This window comes from Pristiophorus japonicus, chromosome 8 (genome assembly GCF_044704955.1).
Source record: "Pristiophorus japonicus isolate sPriJap1 chromosome 8, sPriJap1.hap1, whole genome shotgun sequence".
In the NCBI taxonomy this organism is placed as follows: domain Eukaryota; kingdom Metazoa; phylum Chordata; class Chondrichthyes; family Pristiophoridae; genus Pristiophorus; species Pristiophorus japonicus.
In genome coordinates, this window is record NC_091984.1 from 48,823,729 (window position 1) to 48,847,133 (window position 23,405).

At 43.3% G+C, this 23,405-nt stretch overlaps 1 protein-coding gene across 1 annotated transcript in view; it reads left to right on the forward strand.

The window, feature by feature from the left end:
- urod (uroporphyrinogen decarboxylase) overlaps nucleotides 1-23,405 on the forward strand; it is a 69,996-nt gene that overhangs the window by 28,456 nt on the left and 18,135 nt on the right. The window contains exon 8 of the mRNA XM_070886759.1: nucleotides 21,641-21,741. Within this exon, the coding sequence (XP_070742860.1) occupies nucleotides 21,641-21,741 (101 nt within the window). The remainder of the gene's footprint in view (nucleotides 1-21,640; nucleotides 21,742-23,405) is intronic.

Below are 23,405 nucleotides of genomic sequence, written 5' to 3' on the forward strand. Positions count from 1 at the left end.
CTGGGGCAGAGAATTCCATAGATTTACAATCCTCTGAGAGAAGAAATTTCTCCATGTCTCAGTTTTAAATGGGCGGCCCCTTATTCTAAGACTACATCCCCTAGTTTTAGTTTCCCCTATGAATGGAAAATCCTCTCTGCATCCACCTTGTCGAGCTCCCTCATTATCTTACATGTTTCGATAAGATCACCTCTCATTCTTCTGAACTCCAGTGTGTATAGGCCCAACCCACCCTCAAAAGTCAACCCTTCATCTCCGGAATCAACCTAGTGAACCTTCTATGAACAGTCTCCAATGCAAGTATATCCTTCCTTAAATACGGAGACCAAAACTGTACACAGTACTCCGGATGTGGCCTCACCAATACCCTGTACAGTTGTAGCAGGACTTCTCTGCTTTTATACTCTATCCCTCTTGCAATAAAGGCCAACATTCCATTTGCCTTTCTGATTACTTGCTGTATCTGCATTCTAACTTTTTGTGCTTCATGCACAAGGACACCCAGGTCTCTCTATACTGCAGCACTTAGCAATTTTTCTCCATTTAAATTATAATTTGCTTTTCTATTATTTCTGCCAAAGTGGATAACCTCACATTTTCCCACATTATACTCCCATCTACCAAATTTTTGCCCACTCACTTAGCCTGTCTATATCCCTTCGCAGATTTTTGTATCCTCCTCACCTCACAATTTGCTTTCCCACCCTTCTTTGCATTACAGGTGCAGCGTCCCGAATTCGGAACCCTCTGGATCGAGGCCGTTCCAGATTTTACGTTTTGCCGGATTTTGAAATGTCTTTCTGACGTTACGAATCCAGAAACACCCGAGTCCAGGTTCGGGTATTTCCGGATTTCGGAATGTCAGCAGGGAAATGTTCGGCAGGCGATGAGGTCGTCGGGGGTGCTGTTCGCCGGGCGATGAGGTTGTCGGGCGGGGCACAGCCGCCCGGGGTGGGGGGGGGGTGCTCGGGCGGGGCACAGCTGCCGGGGGGGGGGGTGCTCGGGCGGGGCCCAGCTGCCGCCGGGGGTGTGTGCTCGGGCGGGGCCCAGCTGCCGCCGGGGGTGTGTGCTCAGGCAGGGCCCAGTCGCCGCCGGGGGGGGGGGGGTGCTCGGGCTCGGGCGGGGCCCAGCCGCCGGGGGTGTGTGCTCAGGCGGGGCCCAGTCGCCAGGTGGGGTGCTCGGGCGGGGCCCAGCCACTGGGGGGGGGTGCTCGGGCGGGGCCCAGCCGCCGTGGAGGTGCTTGGGCAGGGCCCAGCCGCCAGGGAGGTGCTCTGGCGGGGGCCTGCCGAAGAGCAGGTCGGCGGCCTCATCGCGGAGGTGGTGTTCGGGCGGGCCGGTGAGGAGGCCTCGAGGCAAGGGCGGCGGCGAGGCCCGAGGTTAGGCGGGTCTGGATTCCGGAATATTTTACGGATTCCGGACAACCCTGCCACCAAGCGGTCCGGATTCCAGAACTCCGGATTTTGGACGCTCAACCTGTATCAGCAAACTTGGCTACATTACACTCTATATATTAATGACTTGGATGAAGGGACAGATTGTAAATAGTTGAGGATCCAGCACCGATCCCTGCGGCACTCCACTAGTCACTGCTTGCCAACTGGAAAATGACCCATTTAGCCCGACTCTCTGTTTTCTCTTAGTTAGCCATCCTCTCTCCATGCTAATATATTACCCCCAACTCCGTGAGCTTTTATCTTGTGCAGTAACTTCTTTTGTGGCACTTTATCGAATGCCTTCTGGAAATCCAAATATACCACATCCACTGGTTCCCCCTTATCCACCCTGCTAGTTACATCCTCAAAGAACTCCAGCAAATTTGTCAAACATGATTTCCCTTTCATAAAACTGTGCTGATTCTGCTTGATTGAATTATACTTTTCCAAATGTCCCGCTATTGCTTCCTTAATAGTGGACTCCAGCATTTTCCCAATGACCAATGTTGGGCTAACTGGTCTATAGTTTCCTGCTTTTTGTCTGCCTCCTTTTTAATTGTGCATGTTAATTCACCTCCCTCACACCGGTGGGCTCAGTGACCCCTCCAAACCACTTATCAGATCCTTCTCTTTCCCCACCCAGAATGTTGTTGCCATTTACTGTTCGAAGCATAGAAGTGTATAGCATAGGAGGAGGGCACTTGGCTCATTGTATCTGACGGTTTTTTGCTGGAGCAATACGAAAATGATTCTACTGTCTTGCTCGCTTCCCATATACCTACATCTTACTCCGCTTAAAATATATATCTACCCTCCCCTTAAATGATGCAATGACTTCTGCCTCTGTTTCTAAATCCTATCTACAGTTATCTCTAACAATGTTTCCATTTGCTCCTTTCATACACTTAGATTCTTACTTCATCATTTGTAAAAATGTATACAAAATTTATCTACCCCCAAAGGGCTGTGGATGCTGAATCATTGAATATATTCAAGACTGAGGCAGATAGATTTTTGGACTCTTCAGGAATCGAGGGATATGGGGATAGTGCACGAGTTGAGGTCGAAGATCAACCATGATCTCATTGAATGGCAGAGCAGGCTCAAAGGGCCATATGAGCTACTCTTGTTCCTAATTCTTATGTTATTTAATATCTTTGTCATACCATCTACATTGATGACTAGATTCCCTCACCCTCCCTGACTGGACCTACCCTCTATTTAATTATTCTTTTACTATCACTATTATTATAAAAGCCCATATTATGTTGTTTTTATATTATCTTCCAGCCTTTCTTCATATTCCCATTCTAATCTCCCTTTTCACTTCCCTACGATATTCCTCATTATTTTCTTTAGTATTGCTAGCCCTAGTTTTCACACCGAATGCTTTTTTTTGTTGAACTAGAAGCCGAGAGTGGGAATTTCTTTCTGCTTCTTTCTGCTCTGCCACGGTAGCTTCACTGGACGTGTGGTGGAAGTTATTTAGACACAAATGGGATTTCCGCCACACTGCTGACAAAATTAAGGTGGCTAAGCAGGAGCAGCTGCATGGAATTTCCCCTTTGTAATGATCTAGGTAGCAGTCTTTGGTGCATTCTTAAAGTGTCCCCCCATTTTGACAAAATACTATGGGTTGAAAATTCATCAGCCTTCTGCCGCGTTTTTTGATGGTATTTCACCGTTTTGAGCGGAAAATGGTGCCATGAAAAATTCATTGAATTCTTCTGCCAGCGATTTTGAAATAACGCTGGGGAGCGGATAGCCGACGTGCAAGACTGGGAAATACCACGTTTGCCCGAGTTTGGTCACAGTGGTGACCTGTAGATAGGGTCCAAAAAACCGCCGAGGAAAAACATGTCGGTGCAGCCCTTGGAATGATGGTAGAAATGAAAAGCTGCAAAAAAGGTAAGTTAAAGTTTATTTTTAAATTTTTTTGCAGCAATTCGCTACAAAAGGGTTTTGAGTGTTTTTTGAAAAATTTATTTTGTGTTTATCCCCCTCCCAGGCCCAACTCGAAGTGGTAATCCGCCTCGGAATAAAGTTGAATAGGATCGCGGTTTCTCTCGCCCATCGGGCGGATTTTTTCCCATTTTTTTTTTTCATGACTCTTCTGCCTCGAAGTCATAGGCCCTTAAATTCCGGTCAAGCTCTTTCGACGGGCAAATGACAGAAAAAGAGAAAGATGATGTGCACTTACCTGTTGCTGCTGCCCCCGTTAGAACTTCTGAGCCTGAGGCCTCTCGTGACTACGCGTCGCAGCGTATGCACGTGGGGATGTGCGCAGGCCGGGAGCTGGAGACAGCAGCCAATCAGGTGTAGTATAGATTCTCATTTATCGTAATAGGAGTTCCGTATTACTATGAATGAGAAACCCCCAAAATACAATAAAAAATAGAAAATTAACTACATATTTAACATTCATTTAAATTGAAGTTGTTATATAAAAAAAATATTTTCCCAACTTTTTAAAAAGTTTTTTTTAATTAAGCCTTAAAGTAAACTTACCATAATGGGGAGGGTTTTTAAACTATTAAAATGTGTTTTTATAACTTTATTTTAAAATGTTTTTAAACAGTTGCACCTGTAAAAGTAGGCTATACGTCTGCTTTTTCAAGCGCAAGATTTTAAAGGACATTTGCAGGGCAAGATATTAGGAAATATTGGAAATATTGCCCTGCAAGTGTCTTCACTCCCGAGATATGGAGGATCTGTCAAGCCAGAAACTTGACAGATCGTAAAAGCTGGTTTTCAGCACCTGCGCGTAGCGTGCTGAAAACCGGCTTTTCCGATGCCTTCCTGGGTCCGTAGAAACTTAGTACGGACCCGGGACATCGAAATTTCAGGGCCATAGCATTTTCTTTTGGTGGAAAACTGGTGGTAATGGTTTCTGATGAATTTTCAGACCATTATGTTTATTCCACCCTAGGGATTGCTAAACTACCCAATATTTATAGAATCATAGAAGTTTACAGCACAGAAGGAGGCCATTTCGGCCCATCATGTCCATGCCTGCCAACAAGAGGCTATCCAGCCTAATTCCACTTTCCAGCTCTAGGTCTGTAACCCTACAGGTTATGGCACTTAAGGTGCACACCTTTTTAAATGTGGTGAGGGTTTCTGCCTCTACCACCCGTTCAGGCAGTGAGTTCCAGATCCCCACAATCCTCTGCGTGAAGAAATTTCCCCTCCAAATCCCCTCTAAACCTTCTACCAATTACTTTAAATTTGTGCCCCCTGATTGTTGACCCCTCTGCTAAGGGAAATAGGCCCTTTCTATCCACTATATCTAGGCCCCTCATAATTTTAAACACCTCAATGAGGTCTCCCCTCAGCCTTCTCTGTTCCAATCAAAACAATTCCAGCCTATCTAAACCGTCCTTATAGCTTAGATTCTCCACTCCCAGCAACATCCTTGTAAATCTCCTCTGTACCCTCTCCAGTGCAATCACGTCCTTCCTGTATACAGTTCAAGCATAGCCCCCCTGCTCTTGTATTCTATGCCTCGGCTATTAAAGGCAAGTGTTCCGTATGCTTTCTTAACCACTTTATCTACCTGGCCTACTTTCAGGGATCTGTGGACATGTACTCCAAGGCCCCTTTGTTCCTCTACACTTTTCAGTATCCTACCATTTAATGTGTATTCCCTTTCCTTGTTGGCCCTCCCCAAATGCATTACCTCACACATAAGAACGTAAGAATTAGGAACAGGAGTAGGCCATCTAGCCCCTCGAGCCTGCTCCGCCATTCAAAAAGATCATGGCTGATCTGGCCGTGGACTCAGCTCCACTTACCCGCCCGCTCCCCATAACCCTTAATTCCCTTATTGGTTAAAAATCTATCTATCTGTGATTTGAATACGTTCAATGAGCTAGCCTCAACTGCTTCCTTGGGCAGAGAATTCCACAGATTCACAACCCTCTGGGAGAAGAAATTCCTTCTCAACTCGGTTTTAAATTGGCTCCCCCGTATTTTGAGGCTGTGCCCCCTAGTTCTAGTCTCCCCGACCAGTGGAAACAACCTCTCTGCCTCTATCTTGTCTATCCCTTTCATTATTTTAAATATTTCTATAAGATCACCCCTCATCCTTCTGAACTCCAACGAGTAAAGACCCAGTCTACTCAATCTATCATCATAAGGTAACCCCCTCATCTCCGGAATCAGCCTAGTGAATCGTCTCTGTACCCCCTCCAAGGCTAGTATATCCTTCCTTAAGTAAGGTGACCAAAACTGCACGCAGTATTCCAGGTGCGGTCTCACCAATACCCTATACAGTTGCAGCAGCACCTCCCTGCTTTTGTACTCCATTCCCCTCGCAATGAAGGCCAACATTCCATTCGCCTTCCTGATTACCTTCTGCACCTGCAAACTAACTTTTTGGGATTCGTGCACGAGGATCCCCAGGTCCCTCTGCACCGCAGCATGTTGTAATTTCTCCCCATTCAAATAATGTTCCCTTTTACTGTTTTTTTTTCCCAAGGTGGATGACCTCACATTTTCCGACATTGTATTCCATCTGCCAAACCTTAGCCCATTCGCTTAACCTATCGAAATCTCTTTGCAGCCTCTCTGTGTCCTCTACACAACCTCCTTTCCTACTAATCTTTGTGTTATCTGCAAATTTTGTTACACTGCACTCTGTCCCCTCTTCCAGGTCATCTCTGTATATTGTAAACAGTTGTGGTCCCAGCACCGATCCCTGTGTCGCACCACTAACCACCGATTTCCAACCCATTTATCCCGACTCTCTGCTTTCTGTTAGCCAGCCAATTCTCGATCCATGCTAATACATTTCCTCTGACTCCACGTACCTCTATCTTCTGCAGTAACCTTTTATGTTGCACCTTATCGAATGCCTGTTGGAAATCTAAATACACCACATCCATCGGTACACCTCTATCCACCATGCTCATTATATCCTCAAAGAATTCCAGTAAATTAGTTAAACATGATTTCCCCTTCATGAATCCATGTTGCGTCTGCTTGATTGCACTATTCCTATCTAGTTGTCCTGCTATTTCTTCCTTAATGATAACTTCAAGCATTTTCCCCACTACAGATGTTAAACTAACTGGCCTATAGTTACCTGCCTTTTGTCTGCCCCCTTTTTTAAACAGAGGCGTTACATTAGCTGCTTTCCAATCCGCTGGTACCTCCCCAGAGTCCAGAGAATTTTGGTAGATTATAACAAATGCATCTGCTATAACTTCCGCCATCTCTTTTAATACTCTGGGATGCATTTCATTAGGACCAGTGGACTTGTCTACCTTGAGTCCCATTAGCCTGTCCAGCACTACCTCCCAAGTGATAGTGATTGTCTCAAGGTCCTCCCTTCCCACATTCCCGTGACCAGCAATTTTTGGCATGATTTTTGTGTCTTCCACTGTGAAAACCGAAGCAAAATAATTATTTAAGGTCTCAGCCATTTCCACATTTCCCATTATTAAATCCCCCTTCTCATCTTCTAAGGGACCAACATTTACTTTAGTCACTCTCTTCCGTTTTATATATCGGTAAAAGCTTTTACTATCTGTTTTTATGTTTTGCGCAAGTTTACTTTCGTAATCTATCTTTCCTTTCTTTATTGCTTTCTTAGTCATTCTTTGCTGTCGTTTAAAATTTTCCCAATCTTCTAATTTCCCACTAGCCTTGGCCACCTTATACGCATTGGCAAAAGCAATCGCCCAACGTGGGGGCCCGAACCCACGACCCTGAGATTAAGAGTCTCATAATACATCTCTGGATTAAATTCCATTTGCCATTGTTCTGCCCACCTGACTAATTGATTGATATCTTCCTGCAGTCTGTAGCTTTCTTCTTCATTATCAACCACATGGCCGATTTTAGTATCATCTGCAAACTTCTTAATCATACCCCCTATATTCAAGTCTAGATCATTGATATATAGCACAAAAAGCAAGGGGCCCAGTAGTGAGCCCTGCGGAACCCCATTGGAAACAGCCTTCCAGTCGCCATAACCCTTTGCTTCTTAGTTCTGTGCCAATTTTGGATCCAATTTGCCACTTTGCCCTGGATCCTATGGGCTTTTACTTTTGTGACCAGTCTGCCATGTGGGACCTTATCAAAAACTTTGCTAAAATTCATATACATTACATCATCGCTTTGCTTCATCGACCCTCCTGGTTACCTTCTCTCAAAATTCAATCAAGTTAGTCAGACACGACCTCCCCTTATCAAATCCGTGCTGACTGTCCTTGATTAATCAGTGTCTTTCTTAGTGAAGATTTATCCTGTCCTTCAGGATTTTTTCCAATAATTTTCCCACCACTGAGGTTGGCCTGTAATTACTCAGTTTATCCCTTTCTCCCTTCTTAAACAAAGGTAAAACAATAGCAGTCCTCTGGCACCACACCTGAAGCCAGAGAGGATTGGAAAATGATCATCAAAGCCTCTGCTCTTTCCTGTTTTGCTTCACTTAACAGCCTGGGATACATTTCATCTGGCCTGAGGACTTGTCCACTTTCAAAGCTGCTAAACCCCTTCATACCACCTCTCTCACTATGTTTATTTCATACTTCTCGATAGTTTGTGCCTGCATCGCCCCTCTCTTTTGTGAAACCAGATGCAAAGTATTCATTATGAACCATTCCCACATCTTCCGCCTCCACACACACATTGCCCTCATGGTCCCTAATAGGCCCTACCCTTTCTTTCGTTATCCTCTTGCTCTTAATATATTTATAAAACATCTTTGGGTTTTCCTTGATTTTCCTTGCCAAGAATTTTTCATGCTCTCTCTTTGCTTTCCTAATATCCTTTTTAATTTCACCCCTGGACTTTCTATACTCCTCTAGAGATTCTGCAGTATTTAGCCCTTGGTATCTGTCATAAGCCTCCCTTTTTTTCTTTACCTTGCCCTGTATGACCCTCGACATCCAAGGGGCTCTAGATTTGTTAGTCCCACCCTTTTTCTTTAAGGGCACATATTTGGCCTCAATCCTACGGATCTCCTCCTTGAATGCCTCCACTGCTCTGACACTGATTTACCTTCAAGTAGCTGTTTCCAGTCCACTATGGCCAAATCACCTCTCAGCTTAGCAAAGTTGGCTTTTCCCCAAATTAGAACTTTTATTCCTGGTCTATCTTTGTCCTTTTCCATAACTACCTCAAATCTAACTGAATTATGATCACTATCACCGAAATGCTCTCCCACTGATATCCTTTGCACCTGCCCAGTTTCAGTCCCTAAAATTAAACCCAGAACCACTCCCTCCCATGTTGGCCTTGCTACATACTGGCTAAAATAGTTATCTTGAATGCATTTTAGGAATTCAGCACTCTCTGTACCCTTCACACTAATTTTGTCCTAGTTAATATTAGGATAGTTGAAATCCCCTACTGTTACTGCCCTATAGTTTTTGCACTTCTCAGAAATTTGTCTACATATTTGCTCTTCTATCTCTCTCTCACTGGGGATCTAAGGAACACTCCCGGCGGTGTGATCGCCCCTTTTTTGTTTCTCAGTTCGACCCATATGGCCTCGTTTGATGATCTCTCCTCACAGCTGTAATAGTTTATTTAATCAATACCGCGACCCCCCCCCCCCCCACCTCCCTTTTTACCCCCCCTCGCTAATCCATCTGAAGATCCTGTAACCAGGAATGTTGAGCTGCCATACCCACCCCTCTTTTAACCATGTCTCTGTAATAGCTATAATCATACTCAAGTGACTACCTGTACTCTCAGCTCATCTGCCTTATTCGCTATACTCCTTGCACTGAAGTATGTACCATTTAGTACAGCCAGACCTCTTTGTTACCTACTTTCTTGCCGTTGTTTCCTCTGTCCTTTAAATTCACTTACTATATTTTTGCTTTCCAATTCCAGCTTTACTACTGAATCTATTCTCAGGTTCCCATCCTCCTGCCAAGCTAGTTTAAACACTCTTCAACAGCACTAGCACCGCACCCCCTCCCACCCGCCCCCCACCCCCCGGTGAGGATATTGGTCCCGGCTCTGTTGAGATGCAACCCATCTGGCTTGTCTAGGTCCCACCTCCCCCAGAAGTGGTCCCAATGTCTCAAGAATCTAAAGCCCTCCCTCATGCACCATCTCTCTAGTCACGCATTCATCTGCTCTATCCTCCTTTAGCTCGTGGCACCGGGAGTAATCCAGAGATTACTACATTTTGAGGTCCTATTTTTTAATCTCTCTCCTAGCTCCTTAAACTCTGCCTGCAGGACCTGATCTCTCTTTGTCATTGGTACCGATATGGACCACGACCTCTGGCTGTTCACCCTCTGCTCCCAGAATGCCCTGCAGCCGCTCGGTTGGCACCAGGGAGGCAACATACCATCCTGGAGTCACGTCTGCGGCCACAGAAATGCCTGTTTGCTCCCCTGAATGTTGAATCCCCTACCATTATAGCTCTTCCATTCTTCTTCCTCCCTCTCTTCTCCCCGCCCCCCCCACCCCCTCCCTCCTCCCTGCGCAGCTGTGTTGCCTTGGCTCTGGCTATGCTCCCCAGAGGCACCATCGCCCCCACTGGTACTCGGAAGAGAATACTGGTTAGAAAGTGAGATGGACTCTGGGAACTCCTGCACTATCTGTCTAGTCGTCCTCTTCTGTCTACTGGTCACCCACTCCCCCTCTGCCTGCACACTCTTAAGCTTCGGGGTGACCAGCTCTAGAAAAATGCTATCCACGTAGCTCACAGTCTCGCAGATGCACCGCAGTGACTCCAGCCGCCGCTCAAGCTCCAAAATGCGGAGCTCAAGTTGGTGCCGCTGGAGACACCACCTGCACATGTGGTCGTTCAGGCTGCGTGAAACGTCCAGGACTTCCCACATGCCACAGGATGTGCAGTCCATGGGAATGAGCTGCCCTGCCATCCCTCTAGTTAGACTCGTTGCCCCATTATTCTTGCCCATCTCTGAACTGTCTACACATTTCATGTTCTATCTCATCACTGGTGGCCTGTAATTCACACCGAGAATTATACCATTTCCCTTCATACTTAAATCCATCTATGGAGTCTGTCTTTTCTGTTCAACCTCCTAGAACATCTTTGTGTTCTAATACATGATAGAAACCTGGTGGGGGTGAGGCCAGTAGCAAATATTCAAAAACAATTAAATGGATGGAGGAAGAAGGATGTTAAAGGTAATATTACATTTCTGCAGTTGTTGAAGCTTGTTCTTTAAGCAAGATTCAAATGTTGTAATAAAAGAGCAGCCACTTGCTACCTTTGAGAATCACTGGTAGTCAGATTGCATTGCATCATCTCTAGTTTTAATTGCCACTGTTTGCTTTTTGGGAAAAAGTGGTTGAGGGGCATATGCTGCTAATTTGGAACTTCTGAGCATGGTCACATTTAGTAAACTTGGTGTTGATTAGTGTAGAGCATGTGTGTCAGTTTGGGTAGATCAGTCCGTTGAGGGACTTGGGACCACAAAGCATTGGGTTTGAACCTTGCTTGCATTAACTTTTATCCTTCTAATTGCCATGAAGGTGAAATACCACGGGGGTTCTTCAGCCTGTCTGCCTTAACTTCAGCAGAAGAATCGTGGAAACCAGGGGAAAATGACATGCCATTTTTCTGGGGTTTCTGCAGCTGTTCCACCAAAGTGACAGCAAATGAACAGGAAGACCCCTGCAGAAAGTCATTCCCCCATATTTTAGGTTGTGGGAAAAAATCAGGAGATTGAAGGGACTGAGCAGTGCTTGCTACACTAAACCGTGCTTGCCATATTTGCAGCGCTTCCTGGCTGTAGAGAAATGGTGATCAACACTGGACTCAGTGTGCCTAATGGAGATAGGTTTCCATGGGTGAATGAATTCCCTCTCCCTGCCTGTTGTGCGACTCTATTTTTTCCACCTTTGGCTTGTTAATAGCTTCTAATTTATTCAATAGCCAAAAATGTTTACTATTTTGTTTTTGCTCCTTGACTTTTTATTTTGCTTTGTGTTTTATGGGACTGTGCAGATATTTGCTTGCATGCTCGTCTTTACTCTATGAAAAATCACAGACATCATTGGGGAAAGGTTCAAAGAATGGTGCCAGATCTTATATCAGTAATGGTGAGGAGAGGTCAAAGGAGCTTAATTGGTGCTCATTGGGATGGGGTTTGGAGTAGAATCCGCTGGTTTGACATGAAGTTCTTATCACTAGGGACAGAGATGTAATCATGGGCTCAAGTTTCGGACCCCCGCTAGAACGGCGCACATCGTAGAACTGAAAAAGTGCCAAATATTTACACCTCGATTCTCTGATAGCTGTAGGGCCGTTTCCAGCTTGGCGCGGCGCAGCAGGAGCTGCTGGGGGCGGAGCTACGGCCCTGCGCCAAAAACAGTGCCGGCAGCTGCGCGTGTGCGCAGTAGCTCCTGGCTCTCCCAGCGCGACCTGTCTCCAGGCGATAACCCTATCCCTGGCCGAAGGGACATCGCCCCTATCCTGGGCCGAGTGGCCTGACAGTACTTGCCTGTTCTGCGGCGGCCCGCCCGGCATCTCCTGGGGGAAGGTCCCGCCCAAACTCCTCGTCGGCGGCAGGGTCCACCCGCCCGGCATCTCGCTGGGGGCGGGCCCCGCCCGAAGTGGCGTCCTCATCGTCGGCGTGGCCTGCCCGAAGTCCTGGTCAGTGGTCCGTCGCCTGCTGGGGGCGGGGCCCGCCCGAAGTCCTGGTCGGCAGCGGGCTCCACCGGACCGGCATCTCCTGGGGAGCCCCGTCCCAGCACGCTGCTGGAGGGCTCACGGTCCTGCAGTAGGTGAGTAGAAACTTTTAATTATTTTTTTTATTGATTGATTTTTTATTATTTTTTTTAATTTTTTATTTTTTTTGTTTGATTTATTGATTTATTTATTATTGATGATGGCTCTTTATTTGTAAAAGTGAAGTGTTTAATGCTTGTAAACTTCCCTTCCCTCCCGCCCTCCCCCCAATCTCTCGTTTCCTATAAAGTGTAGGTAAAGTTCAAAAATCTACACTTACTCCATTCTAAGTTAGTTTGTAATAAGTTTTCGCTTCCTAAACTTGCAAAACCTGCGTAAGTGGCTGGTAACGGCCCCTTTTGGAAAAAAACTGTTCTAAAACGAAACTATTCTAACTCACCAGAATTGGGGCAAACTAAATGCTGAGAATTGCAATTTCTAAGATACACCATTCTAAACTAGTTGCTCAAAAAAAATAGGAGCAACTCGAGCCGTAACTTGAACCCTATGTTAGGAACCAAATGTTACCTGAATAATGATTTCACCCTTGCAGTATGGGATATACTGTCGCCAAGCATGGCAAAAGCAGGCTTGATTCAAGCATCCAAAATGGAAACGCACAGATTTCCTCTACTCGCTGATGAATCAGAATTTATGCTTGATGGCAAGGGAGGAAAGAATTGTGGTGGGTTCGATGGGCTGAATAGCCTTATCTTATTCCTACTTCTCATTTTAATCCTGTAATCACTTTACATTGATCCACTGTTATTTCCCCAAAGCAGTTTTAATACAAGCAAGCATATTTGCATTTGGGGAGGGCTAACAAGGCATTAAATGGTAGGACACTGAGAAGTGTAGAGGAACAAAGGGACCTTGGAGTGCATGTCCACAGATCCTTGAAGGTAGTTAAGAAGGCATATGGAATACTTGCCTTTATTAGCCGAGGCACAGAATACAAGAGCGGGGAGTTTATGCTTGAACTGTACAAAACACTAGTTAGGCCACAGCTAGAGTACTGCATGCAGTTCTGGTCACCACATTACAGGAAAGATGTGATTGCACTAGAGAGGGTACAGAGGAGATTTACGAGGATGTTGCCTGGACTGGAGAATTTTATCTATGAGGAAAGATTGGATAGGCTGGATTTGATTTCTTTGGAACAGAGGAGGCTGAGGGGAGACCTTATTGAGGTGTATAAAATTATGAGGGGCCTAGATCAAGTGGATAGGAAGGACCTATTTCCCTTAGCAGAGGGGTCAACAACCAGGGGGCATAGATTTAAAGTAATTGGTAGGAGGTTTAGTGGGGATTTGAGGGGAAATATTTTCACCCAGAGGGTGGTGGGGGTATGGAACTCACTGCCTGAAAAGGTGGTAGGGGCAGAAACCCTCACTACTTTTAAAAACTACTTGGATATGCACTTGAAGTGCTGTAACCTGCAAGGCTACGGACCAAGAGCTGGTAAGTGGGATTAGGCTGGATAGCTCTTTATTGGCCACGATGGGCCGAAATGGCCTCCTTTTGTACTGTAAATTTCTATGATATGATGTACAGGCTGCTAATTACTGCCAGAGTGTTGAAGCGTTTCCTTCTGATTCCTTCTTCCCTTTCCCCAGAAAATAATGATGGCTTGGACAAGTGCACAAACCACGAAATCAAAGTTACTTACAAAACTATTTTTAATCCACTGACTTTAATCACCCAGTGAGTTTGGAGGTGTTGAAGGTAATAGTTATAGTTAATCCTGCAGTCAGTGCAACTTTATAATTGTAGGGATATAGTTTCCTCTGTCCTCCTAATTTCAGCAGATAAGTAACCATGAGTATTCTAGTGTCTAATTTTTTGATCTATTTTGGAATTATTGCTGTGCCTGCTTACACCTCTAGATGGAGCTGAAGAAAACAGTGTAATTTCCTTTTGGATCCTATTCTTTACTGAGATTATTGCTAGCATAAAGTATAAGTAGAGAAAGAGTCCCTTAAAGGGCAAAACATTCAGGCTTGGGCTGATAAGTAGCAAGTAACATTCGCACGACACAAGTGCCGGGCAATGACCATCGCCAACAAGAGAGAGTCAAACCACCTCCCCTTGACATTCCATCGCCGAAACCCCTGCCAACAACAACCTGGGGGGGGGGGGGGGTGTCACCATTAACCAGAAACTTAACTGGACCAACCACATAAATACCGTGGCTACAAGAGTAGGTCAGAGGCTGGGTGTTCTACAGCAAATGACTCTCATCCCCAAAGCCTTTCCACCAGCTACAAGGCACAAGTCAGGAGTGTGATGGAATACTCTCCACATTAACAACATTCAAGAAGCTTGGCATAATCCAGGACAAAATAGCCCATTTGATTGGAACGCCTTCGACCACCTTAAAACATTCACTCCCTCCACCACCAGCGCACTATGGCTGCAAGATGCAATGCAGCAACTCACGAAGGCTTCTGCGATAGCACCTCCCAAATCTGCGACCTCTACCTCCTAGAAAGGCAAGGGCAGAAGGCGCATGGGAACACCATCATCTCTAACTTCCCCTCCAAGTTACACACCATCCTGACTTGGAACTATGTCGCCGTTCCTTCATCGTCACTGGGTCAAAATCCTATAACTCCCTAACAGGACTCTCGGCGTACCTTCATCACACAGACTGCATCGGTTCAAGAAAGCAGCTCACCACCACCTTCTGGAGAGCAATTGGGGATGGGTAATAATAGTATTTATGTGGTCGCTGCTGGCCTTGCCAGCAATGCCCATGAATTTTTATTATTCACACATGCAAGTACTTAATGTGTTTTCTGCTTCTCGGGGCGGGGGTAGAGATGGGATTATTTCCCCCCACCCCCCCATCCACCATTCTGTATACAAAACTGGCTTAAAAAATTTTGCAAAACATGTTTCTCACAGTTACAATGCACCTTTAATGTGAACACAAGCCCTTTGTCCAGTTGCTATATTAAACAAACATTTTGTTCCATTTGAACAAAAGTCCTCATTAATGGTTTTCAACTGTGCTGATAGCATTGCTGTAGTTTAGTGCCAACATAAAATCCTGATGCTCAAGTAAATATTTAGTTTTTAAAAGATTGTTGTTGTTTGAGGCCGATGATTTGTAAGTTGTTGCTCCTTGGGGTACAGAAATTACATTGTGTTACAATGACTTTGGGCAATTTTGGATATCAGTTTGTTCTCTCTACTGTTGGATTTGAACACCCCAAGAGCTGTTTGTATTTTGTGTGCTTCTTCACATAACCACTTGGTGTCATCACCTCCCCTGCAAGGGTCAATAGTTCAATCTCTTAACTCTCCAGCTGATTGTTTTCCTTACCTAGCAACTTCGGTGATGGTCCTGCATTTATGGGCTTCGGCACTTCATCTTGGTTTCTCATTATTAATAATAATGAAAAGGTAATACTAACAGTATTCACTACAATTTACTGTCACGTTAGTTTTTTAATTGCCTTTTTATTATTTTTCAAAAATAATTGTACTTAAAAAGGAGAAAAGCGGGTTTGTAACCTCACTGGTAAACTCAGATTCACAAAATCGCCCCAGCTATGTAGAGAGGGAGAGAAAGAGATGGCTAATCCATAATCTGCATGAATACAATGGCTTTCTAGACAGCTATAGAGCCTGCTCATGGCTAGATTTATGCCTTCGTGCAGACTGGCCATCTCTGATCTCCCAGAATCTTATTTCAAATGAGCTACTACTGAATTTGTTAACCAATAAGCCTCCAGGCTTATAGATTTTATTTTTGCTTTAAAAGGAAGCTTTAAGTCAGAATCTAGGTCTTTTCTCCTGTACTGTATTTTCCAGATAATTCACAATGCAATAATGTTTTAACGAATAGACTTTGTCAAAAAGGAAGCCATTAATTGTTTTGTCCAATACTTCCTGTTTTCAGAATGCATCTACAGGGGGTGCAGAACTGTACAACAGGTCAACTCTCGGCAGCTTCTTCATGGGAGATTCTGATCGTTAAGGATCAAATTGTTGCACATAATTCTGGGTTAACTCAAACATCCTTTTTGTTTTATTTGATTATTATTTAATATTTGTTTCCTTGGTGCATGTTGATGTGATCACCAGAGGTACTGGCCTGGGTTGGTTACTGCATCTAGCACTGTAGGAGGCTAAAGTAATATATGCTGTTGATGATGAGGCACTTTAGTTGATGGCTATTTCTGTTCATATTAATTCAGTTCCCTGGAGCTTTGATTGGTTAAACAGATATAAAATCCATTGAAAATAATGGAACAAAACAAAGATGTTTACATTAATTAGAATTCTGTACTTGTTTAAATTTTATAAAGGGGGTAATGATTATTTCTTTGTACCACAACTGCTGACTTCATGAAACTTCCTCAACATGGGATTTGGTGAGATTTAGATAAAGCACAATGGAATACAACTTTTACCCACTTTCTCTGACCATAATTAATTCCTAACTTTGCTGCTTCTCAGTTATCAGATCTCTAGTTGTGTACTGTGTATGTATCCACTTTGTTTAAAATACTTTTTTGTTGTTTTCTTCCATCACACGGACATGGTGAGTTTCTCTCTGGGGTTAGCGGCCATGGATGCACAGGAGAGCCTTGTTCCCCTACCAGCCCATTCACGCAGTGTATCTTTTTCAAATGATGCTGGCACTATGGACAGTTGCATAGTAAAGATGTGGAGAATGGCTCCTGGGTAACAGCCACTAACACGTTTAATTGATCAGGCATCATTTGAATATTAACTGAGTGTGAACTCTTGCCATTCAAACCCTTGATATATATGTAGGCTGTGGAATTGATATGAGTAGCTCTCTATCCACATGGGTGGCATCTGAAACACCTTGCCCTCGAGAACCCTGGTGAAAGCTCTCTGTACTGTCCAGTAAATGCAAAGTAATGAAGGTGTTGCTCCCTGCAAACATAGAATTTGCCATTTGCTTGATGCATGTGTGCACTGCAGACTTCCTGATGTGTCAGCTATTCTTTGGGGTAACTTGGATGCAAAAGTAGCATGAAAGCTTCATGCTGTAGTAAACCGTCTATGGAAAGAGCTGCCCCCATTCCATAGGTCATCCTGCTGCAGGTGATACTGTCTTGCGAAGTGGTGGAAGTGAGGATCTATCAGTATGGGTCAAACAGTCTCTGTGCCATTGCACCTACATTTGTTGGTCCCTTGTGAACTCTTCCTCCTTATCTTAAAGAAGCAGCATCTTCAGAAACCCCAGAGGAATATCCACTCCCCATTGTTTTACTGTAATTTGAATTCTAGCAGCAACTAAGAATTATGAACGAAAGAACTGGCAGAAACAAACACATTCAAAAATGGTGGATTACTCAGCATGATGCATGAAGGAAAATGTAATGCAAACTTAAAAAGAATGTCACCAACAACCGAAGCTACCATCTCCTTTTATGAAGCCCAGTGCAACTAGGGGTGGGCAATAAATACTGCCTTGCAGGTGGTAGTCACGGTCCAAGAACAGATAATAAACTAGCTTTTTTTTGTGTACATTTTGTGATGAGGGAGGTAAGTGTTCACAAATGGAATACTTTCCATTTGGGCACACTTTGTCAGCACCAAGCACTCCCTGGTCAGCTATAGAATGGTTAGATGCAGAATAAAGTTCCATTTGCTTTACCCCAACAATGTGCATCAGCTCTAACCTCAGAAAAGCACCAACTACTGTGATGTATTTCCATTTGCTGCACCATCCTCTCTGAGTGAGTTTGCCAATTAAGGAGCCCACCCAGAACGGGATTGAAACTGTTCAAACTCATTTCACATAGGACCCTTACACCAGCAGGTAGAAGAGATATCATCCTGTCAGTTTGGCCTGCATTTGCACCCAAGTCAGAGGTGAAAGGTGAGTTTGTAACCCAGATTTTATTTTAAGTGTTTTTTTTTAGTTGTTAATTACACAGCAGATGTTAAGTTATACAAATGCAAATAAATCAATCCTTTTTAAATTTTAAATCTTCCTTAAGACCTTAAATTTCAATATCAAGTTTTCATTTCATAGAGAGTCCTGATACTGGTTTAGTTAACATGCCTCTCCAAGACATTCTGTATGGTTGCTTTCATTCCAGTAGACATTTTAATACATCTTCATGTTCTATGTAATCTGTTCCGTGATCTCTATGTTGACCTCTCCCAGATTGGGGATGTGTGTGTCTGTGCGTATACAATACCTCAATTGTAATGTTAGGATTACTTCAATGCATACATTCTGTACTGTATCCAGGCCAATACATGTTGAATGCTTAAAGGGAAATTTTGTTGTATTAAGGGCTCTACAATCCTAATCTGTTTGCTATAATGAGAGTTTAATTCAGAAATAATTTTTCTTCTCCTGTATTGGTCACTGTATGTGCCTGTTCACACCTTCCATACCGCTCACTGGTTGAGGCATCTTATCCATGAAATGGATTAATTCCATATATGGCACTGTGTCATCATGAAAATAAAAAGGCAGGACAAACTCTCAAACAGTGGCTCATGATATTGAGTTTGTGCTGGTCAAGGCACTACTGAAATGGACAAGCCATGTTATCAGCGATGACTACCAAAGCAATTCATTTATGACTTACTGGAAAATGGCAACACAATGCCACAAAATCCAGAAAGAAGGTGTCTTCCCTCCCTATCTCTACCTTCTATTCCTATCCCACCCACCCTCTCAGTTCATCTGATTCTGGCCTCTTGTGCATTCTCCTCTCTGCCCCATGATTGGTGCCAATGTCTTCACCTGCCTAGGCTCCACATTGTGGAATTCCCTCCCTAAATCCCTCTGGCTCTTCTCCCTAAAACTTCTCCCTAGGTCACTGCTACTCTTAAGTCCTCTTTTCTATGTTAAAGGTGCAATACAAATGCAAATTGTGATGGTGTGGCAGCATAATATAATCATTTCTTGATCTTGGATGGGAGAAACTGGCAAATGACCATAGGAAGGGACATACAGCTGTTCAACTAGGTGTGAAGACATAGGAATAATGCACCATTCAGAAACTAGAAACAAGAAGCTAAAAGCAGGAATACACAAACAGCCAGGCATAGCTCAACAAACACAAGGGACTTCACATGTGAAAGACACTGACTATATTTGCCTTTTGGAGCCATTCACAGTTAAGGAAGAGAATAATAATATTCCCAGTCATCTTTGAAAATGAAGCATTATTTATTTATTTATCTACACCCACTTTTAAAAGTCCCCATAAGCACTTCCTTTTCAGCCATGACTTTGATGACTTACTCTAGCATTTCTCCCAAACTCCTGTTTAGTGTCTGGTCACTTTGAATAGCTATGTTAAAGGCACTGCATTAGTTTTAGTTATTTAAGTTTTGCCTATAACAGGGTGTGTAATCAATCTGTTGCCTGTTCTCTGCCAATGCCATTCATGAACTAACAAATGTTACTGATAATACTTTAAACCTATCCTGCGAAATAACTAAGAACGGAATATGGCGGATTGCACATAAAATACTGCTTATAGTATTTAAAGGTTTGTGTGTGTACGAGGGTGTGTTTAAAACTGTACAATGAACAGTGTCAAATGGTCTTTTTCATTTGTATTCTGAACAGAACCACAGCCGTTGCTAATTCCCGTAGAAGCTGAATATATGCAATTGGCTGGAGTGGGGTCAGTGAATATTTAGTTTACTTGGTGGAAGAGGGGAATTCAGTTTATTATGGCAAGACTTGATGGAACATTTGTTTTCTGTTGGTGGGATGGGAGACCAATGAATTATTCAATTTATTGCGGTGGGGTGTGGGGGGGGGGGGGTGGGGGGAGCAGTGAAATGTCTAATTAACTGGGATCTTGTATCCGAGCTCCCCTGCCCTCCCTGATGATTTGCTCAATGTGCTCCTTGTTCCAGTGAAACACAATTATTCACAAATTTCCATTGTGGCAGAAAATCAAAATTCTACCATAATTGGGAACTGATACCAGATTGTTCATACTTGGTACACTGAAGACTGTAAGGATCATTCAGTATGTATAAAAGCAATATTACTCCAGGCAAGCTTTGTAGAGATTTTGCATCAATTCCCTTTTTACAATTAACAAATTGTGTGGTCTCAAAAGGAGAAGGTAAATATACCTGTAAGCATGGCAAAACAGCATACATCAGTTTCATCACACTGCTTCCCAATCATGGCCTTGCTATCAGGAGGAAGTACTGCTCAGAGGACACGGGGATGGAGAGCCATATTCAAACTGTTGTTTTTTTGTGCTTTACCCTCTGGGGCTAAGGTTCAACTCTCAGACTGATGGGATGAAAGACTCCTCTCTACTAGCTGTAAGGGTAAAAAATAAGATCAACACACTTGAGGTTTCTTGCCATTGAATGACCTGGGGAATGTAGGAATAAAGGAATGGGAGTAGGCAATCAGCCTCTTGAGTTTGTTCCATCATTCTATTAGATCCTTGCTAATCTGTACCTCAACTCCATTTATCTGCCTTTGTTCCATATCGCTTAATACCTAACAAAAATCTATCAATCTCGGTCTTGAAAATTTCAATTCTGCCAGTATCCATAGCTTTTTGGGGAAGAGAGTTCCAGATTGCCACTGCTTTGCGTGAAAAAATTCACTCCGAAATGACCTAGCCCTCGTTGTGGATTCCCCACCAAAGCAAATAGTTTTTCTGTATCTATCCTATCGAATCCCTTTATCATTTTAAAGACCTCAATTAGATTGCTGCTCAACCTTCTAAACTCAAATACAAATCAAGTTTGGGCTATCTGTCCTCATAATTTAATATTTTACACTGCAGTTTCATTCTGGCGAATCATACTGTACACCCCCCTCCAAGGCCAAAATATATTTTGTGAGGTGCAGTGCCTAAAGTTGAATGTAGTACTCCATATGGGGTCTGAACAAGGCTCTGCACAACTAAAGCATCATTTTGTCATTCTTGTATTCCAACCCCCTTATGATGAAGGAAGGCAAACATTCCATTAGTCCACACAGCTGATAAGTGCAAGTTTTTCCTGGTTTGATTCATCCCCATTCTTGCCCTGATCAAGATAGGATGCTTCACTATTTGACCCAGAAGCCCAGGGGAGAAGTAGGATATATTTTTTGACTGAAGTCTGGAAGAAAATCTCAGGACAGATACATACCACTGGAACCCAGTCCTGTTAACCACCAGTCTACTGCAGTAACTGGTCCAAAATAACACCATGCAAAACTCAAGTTGTTGAGTTAATGAGTCCGCAGATCCAATATGCATTTACATTGGGGCAAATTTGTAAGCTATATGATGTAAATGCTGAGATAGCTCTTCTTGAAACAGAGACTAAATAGGCATGTAGAATTTATGATGCCTGTAAGACAGGTATGGATGGGCAGAGATGATCTTGTTTCTTGTGATTTAAATGGAAATCTAATTGTGCTCCACATCATTGGATCGCACTGAGGCTTATACTAGGTTAATTCAAGTATAACTTTGTTGAGAGAAGTTGGCAAAGTTTATGGTTGTCTGAAGATGAGGTTTATTTGTCAAATAACCTGTCTTGATGTGCTTTTTTCCAGATTGTGTTTGCAAAGGATGCCCATTATGCCTTGGAAGATATTTCGGAGTCCGGATACGAGGTGGTGGGGTTGGACTGGACTATTCAGCCTAAAGTTGCACGGTAAACAGAGCAGCAGTTAAACTAACATTTAAATGCATATAATTTGCCTGGGAAGCTACTATTAGCATAAAACAGTAAAATAGTGGAGATTTAAAAATCCACCTGTTGAGCACAGTAATGATAGATTTGCACTCTTTCTCCCACCCACCCAAAAAAATGCAAGGAGGAAAACTCTCTGTAAATTTAAAATTCTATCTTCAGAAATATATAATATAATAAACTTGCTATGTATGTTGCATACTTATAGAAACATAGAAAATAGGTGCAGGAGTAGGCCATTCGGCCCTTCGAGTCTGCACCAAAAGATGGAGTTTCATAAGCCTGATGTTGCCCAACCAGATGTGGCAATGGATCGCTAAACCAGTTGTGCGCCAGATACGCTCAAATCTGCGCCCTTTTGGACTTGAGGAATCAATGCTGGGGGCATAAGAGGGTAAATGACCAGGCTGGTGTAGAGTGACAGTTATGCTGACAACACTGGCATCAATGGTGTGGTAGAGAACCCCGCCCCAAGTTCTGATTAGCAAAACCCCATCCACACTGGAGTACCTTCTCTACCTTTTATGTTTGCAATCTTTTTTTTAACAGGGGAGTTTCCATTGAACTACTTCATGCCGGATTAACATTGACAGAAGCCTGGAGTGCAGATTGCCATCCTACATCTTATGCAAATCTGGGCCAGGAAAATAAATGTGTAAAGAGGAATCAAAAAAGTAGGGGAGAAAATAATAGATTAAACAAAACAAAATTGAGGAATAAAGTAGCTTTGTTGTTGAAGCATTGTAAACATTTTAATTACTCTGTTCAACAAGAATACAGACTACTAAACATCAAGGGATTCTTTGAATAATGGGGCTTGTTTATATTTTGGGGGAAAAAACTTGAATTACAGCAGAATAGAGTCTTTCTGCTTTGTTAGATAAGTGGCTTGTGTTCAGTAAACAACAAAGATGAAATAAGACATCTGTGTAGTAAACACAAATGTTTATTCAACATTTAACCCATTCTGGACCTGAACTTTGAGAACAGGTAGCAACGGTCCACAATGATGACAATAACATGCTCATTAATCGACTGCAGATCATTACTTGATAAAATCCTTAATTGTTGGCAATAATCATTAACCCACTAGTGCACGCATCAGCAGCAAAGACATCCACTCCATGAAACAGAAACCAACCAAGAACTAAATAACCTTTCCCTTAATGTAAAATTGAAACCACATGTATTATTTAAAAGAAAACCCATAGAGAGATTCCTAATTTAATCTTGACTGGGGAAGAGGGATGCAATTGCCAAATGCTAGTTCAAGCAGGAGATAATGCTGTATGAATCTCTCAATTAGATAATTTAATCACTGCCACTAACCATTAGAATACATGCAGGATTGTCCTACCCCTGTTTCAAAGTTCCTGCTGGCAGACCCCATTGTATTCCATGTCTAGTGTTCTGAAAGCGCCCATCTTCTTAGCACATGAAGCAGAACTCCACAGGAAATTCAACAGTCACGATAACAGCAATTAGTAGTAGTAAAAGAACAGCAGCTTGTACTTGTGTAACACCTTTAACGTAGTAGAAGTCTTGAGGCATTTCACAGAGGAGAAGCTGATGCAGAGTGGTAGAAGAAGAGTTAGCAATGATGTGGGTTTGAACACTGAGGTTGT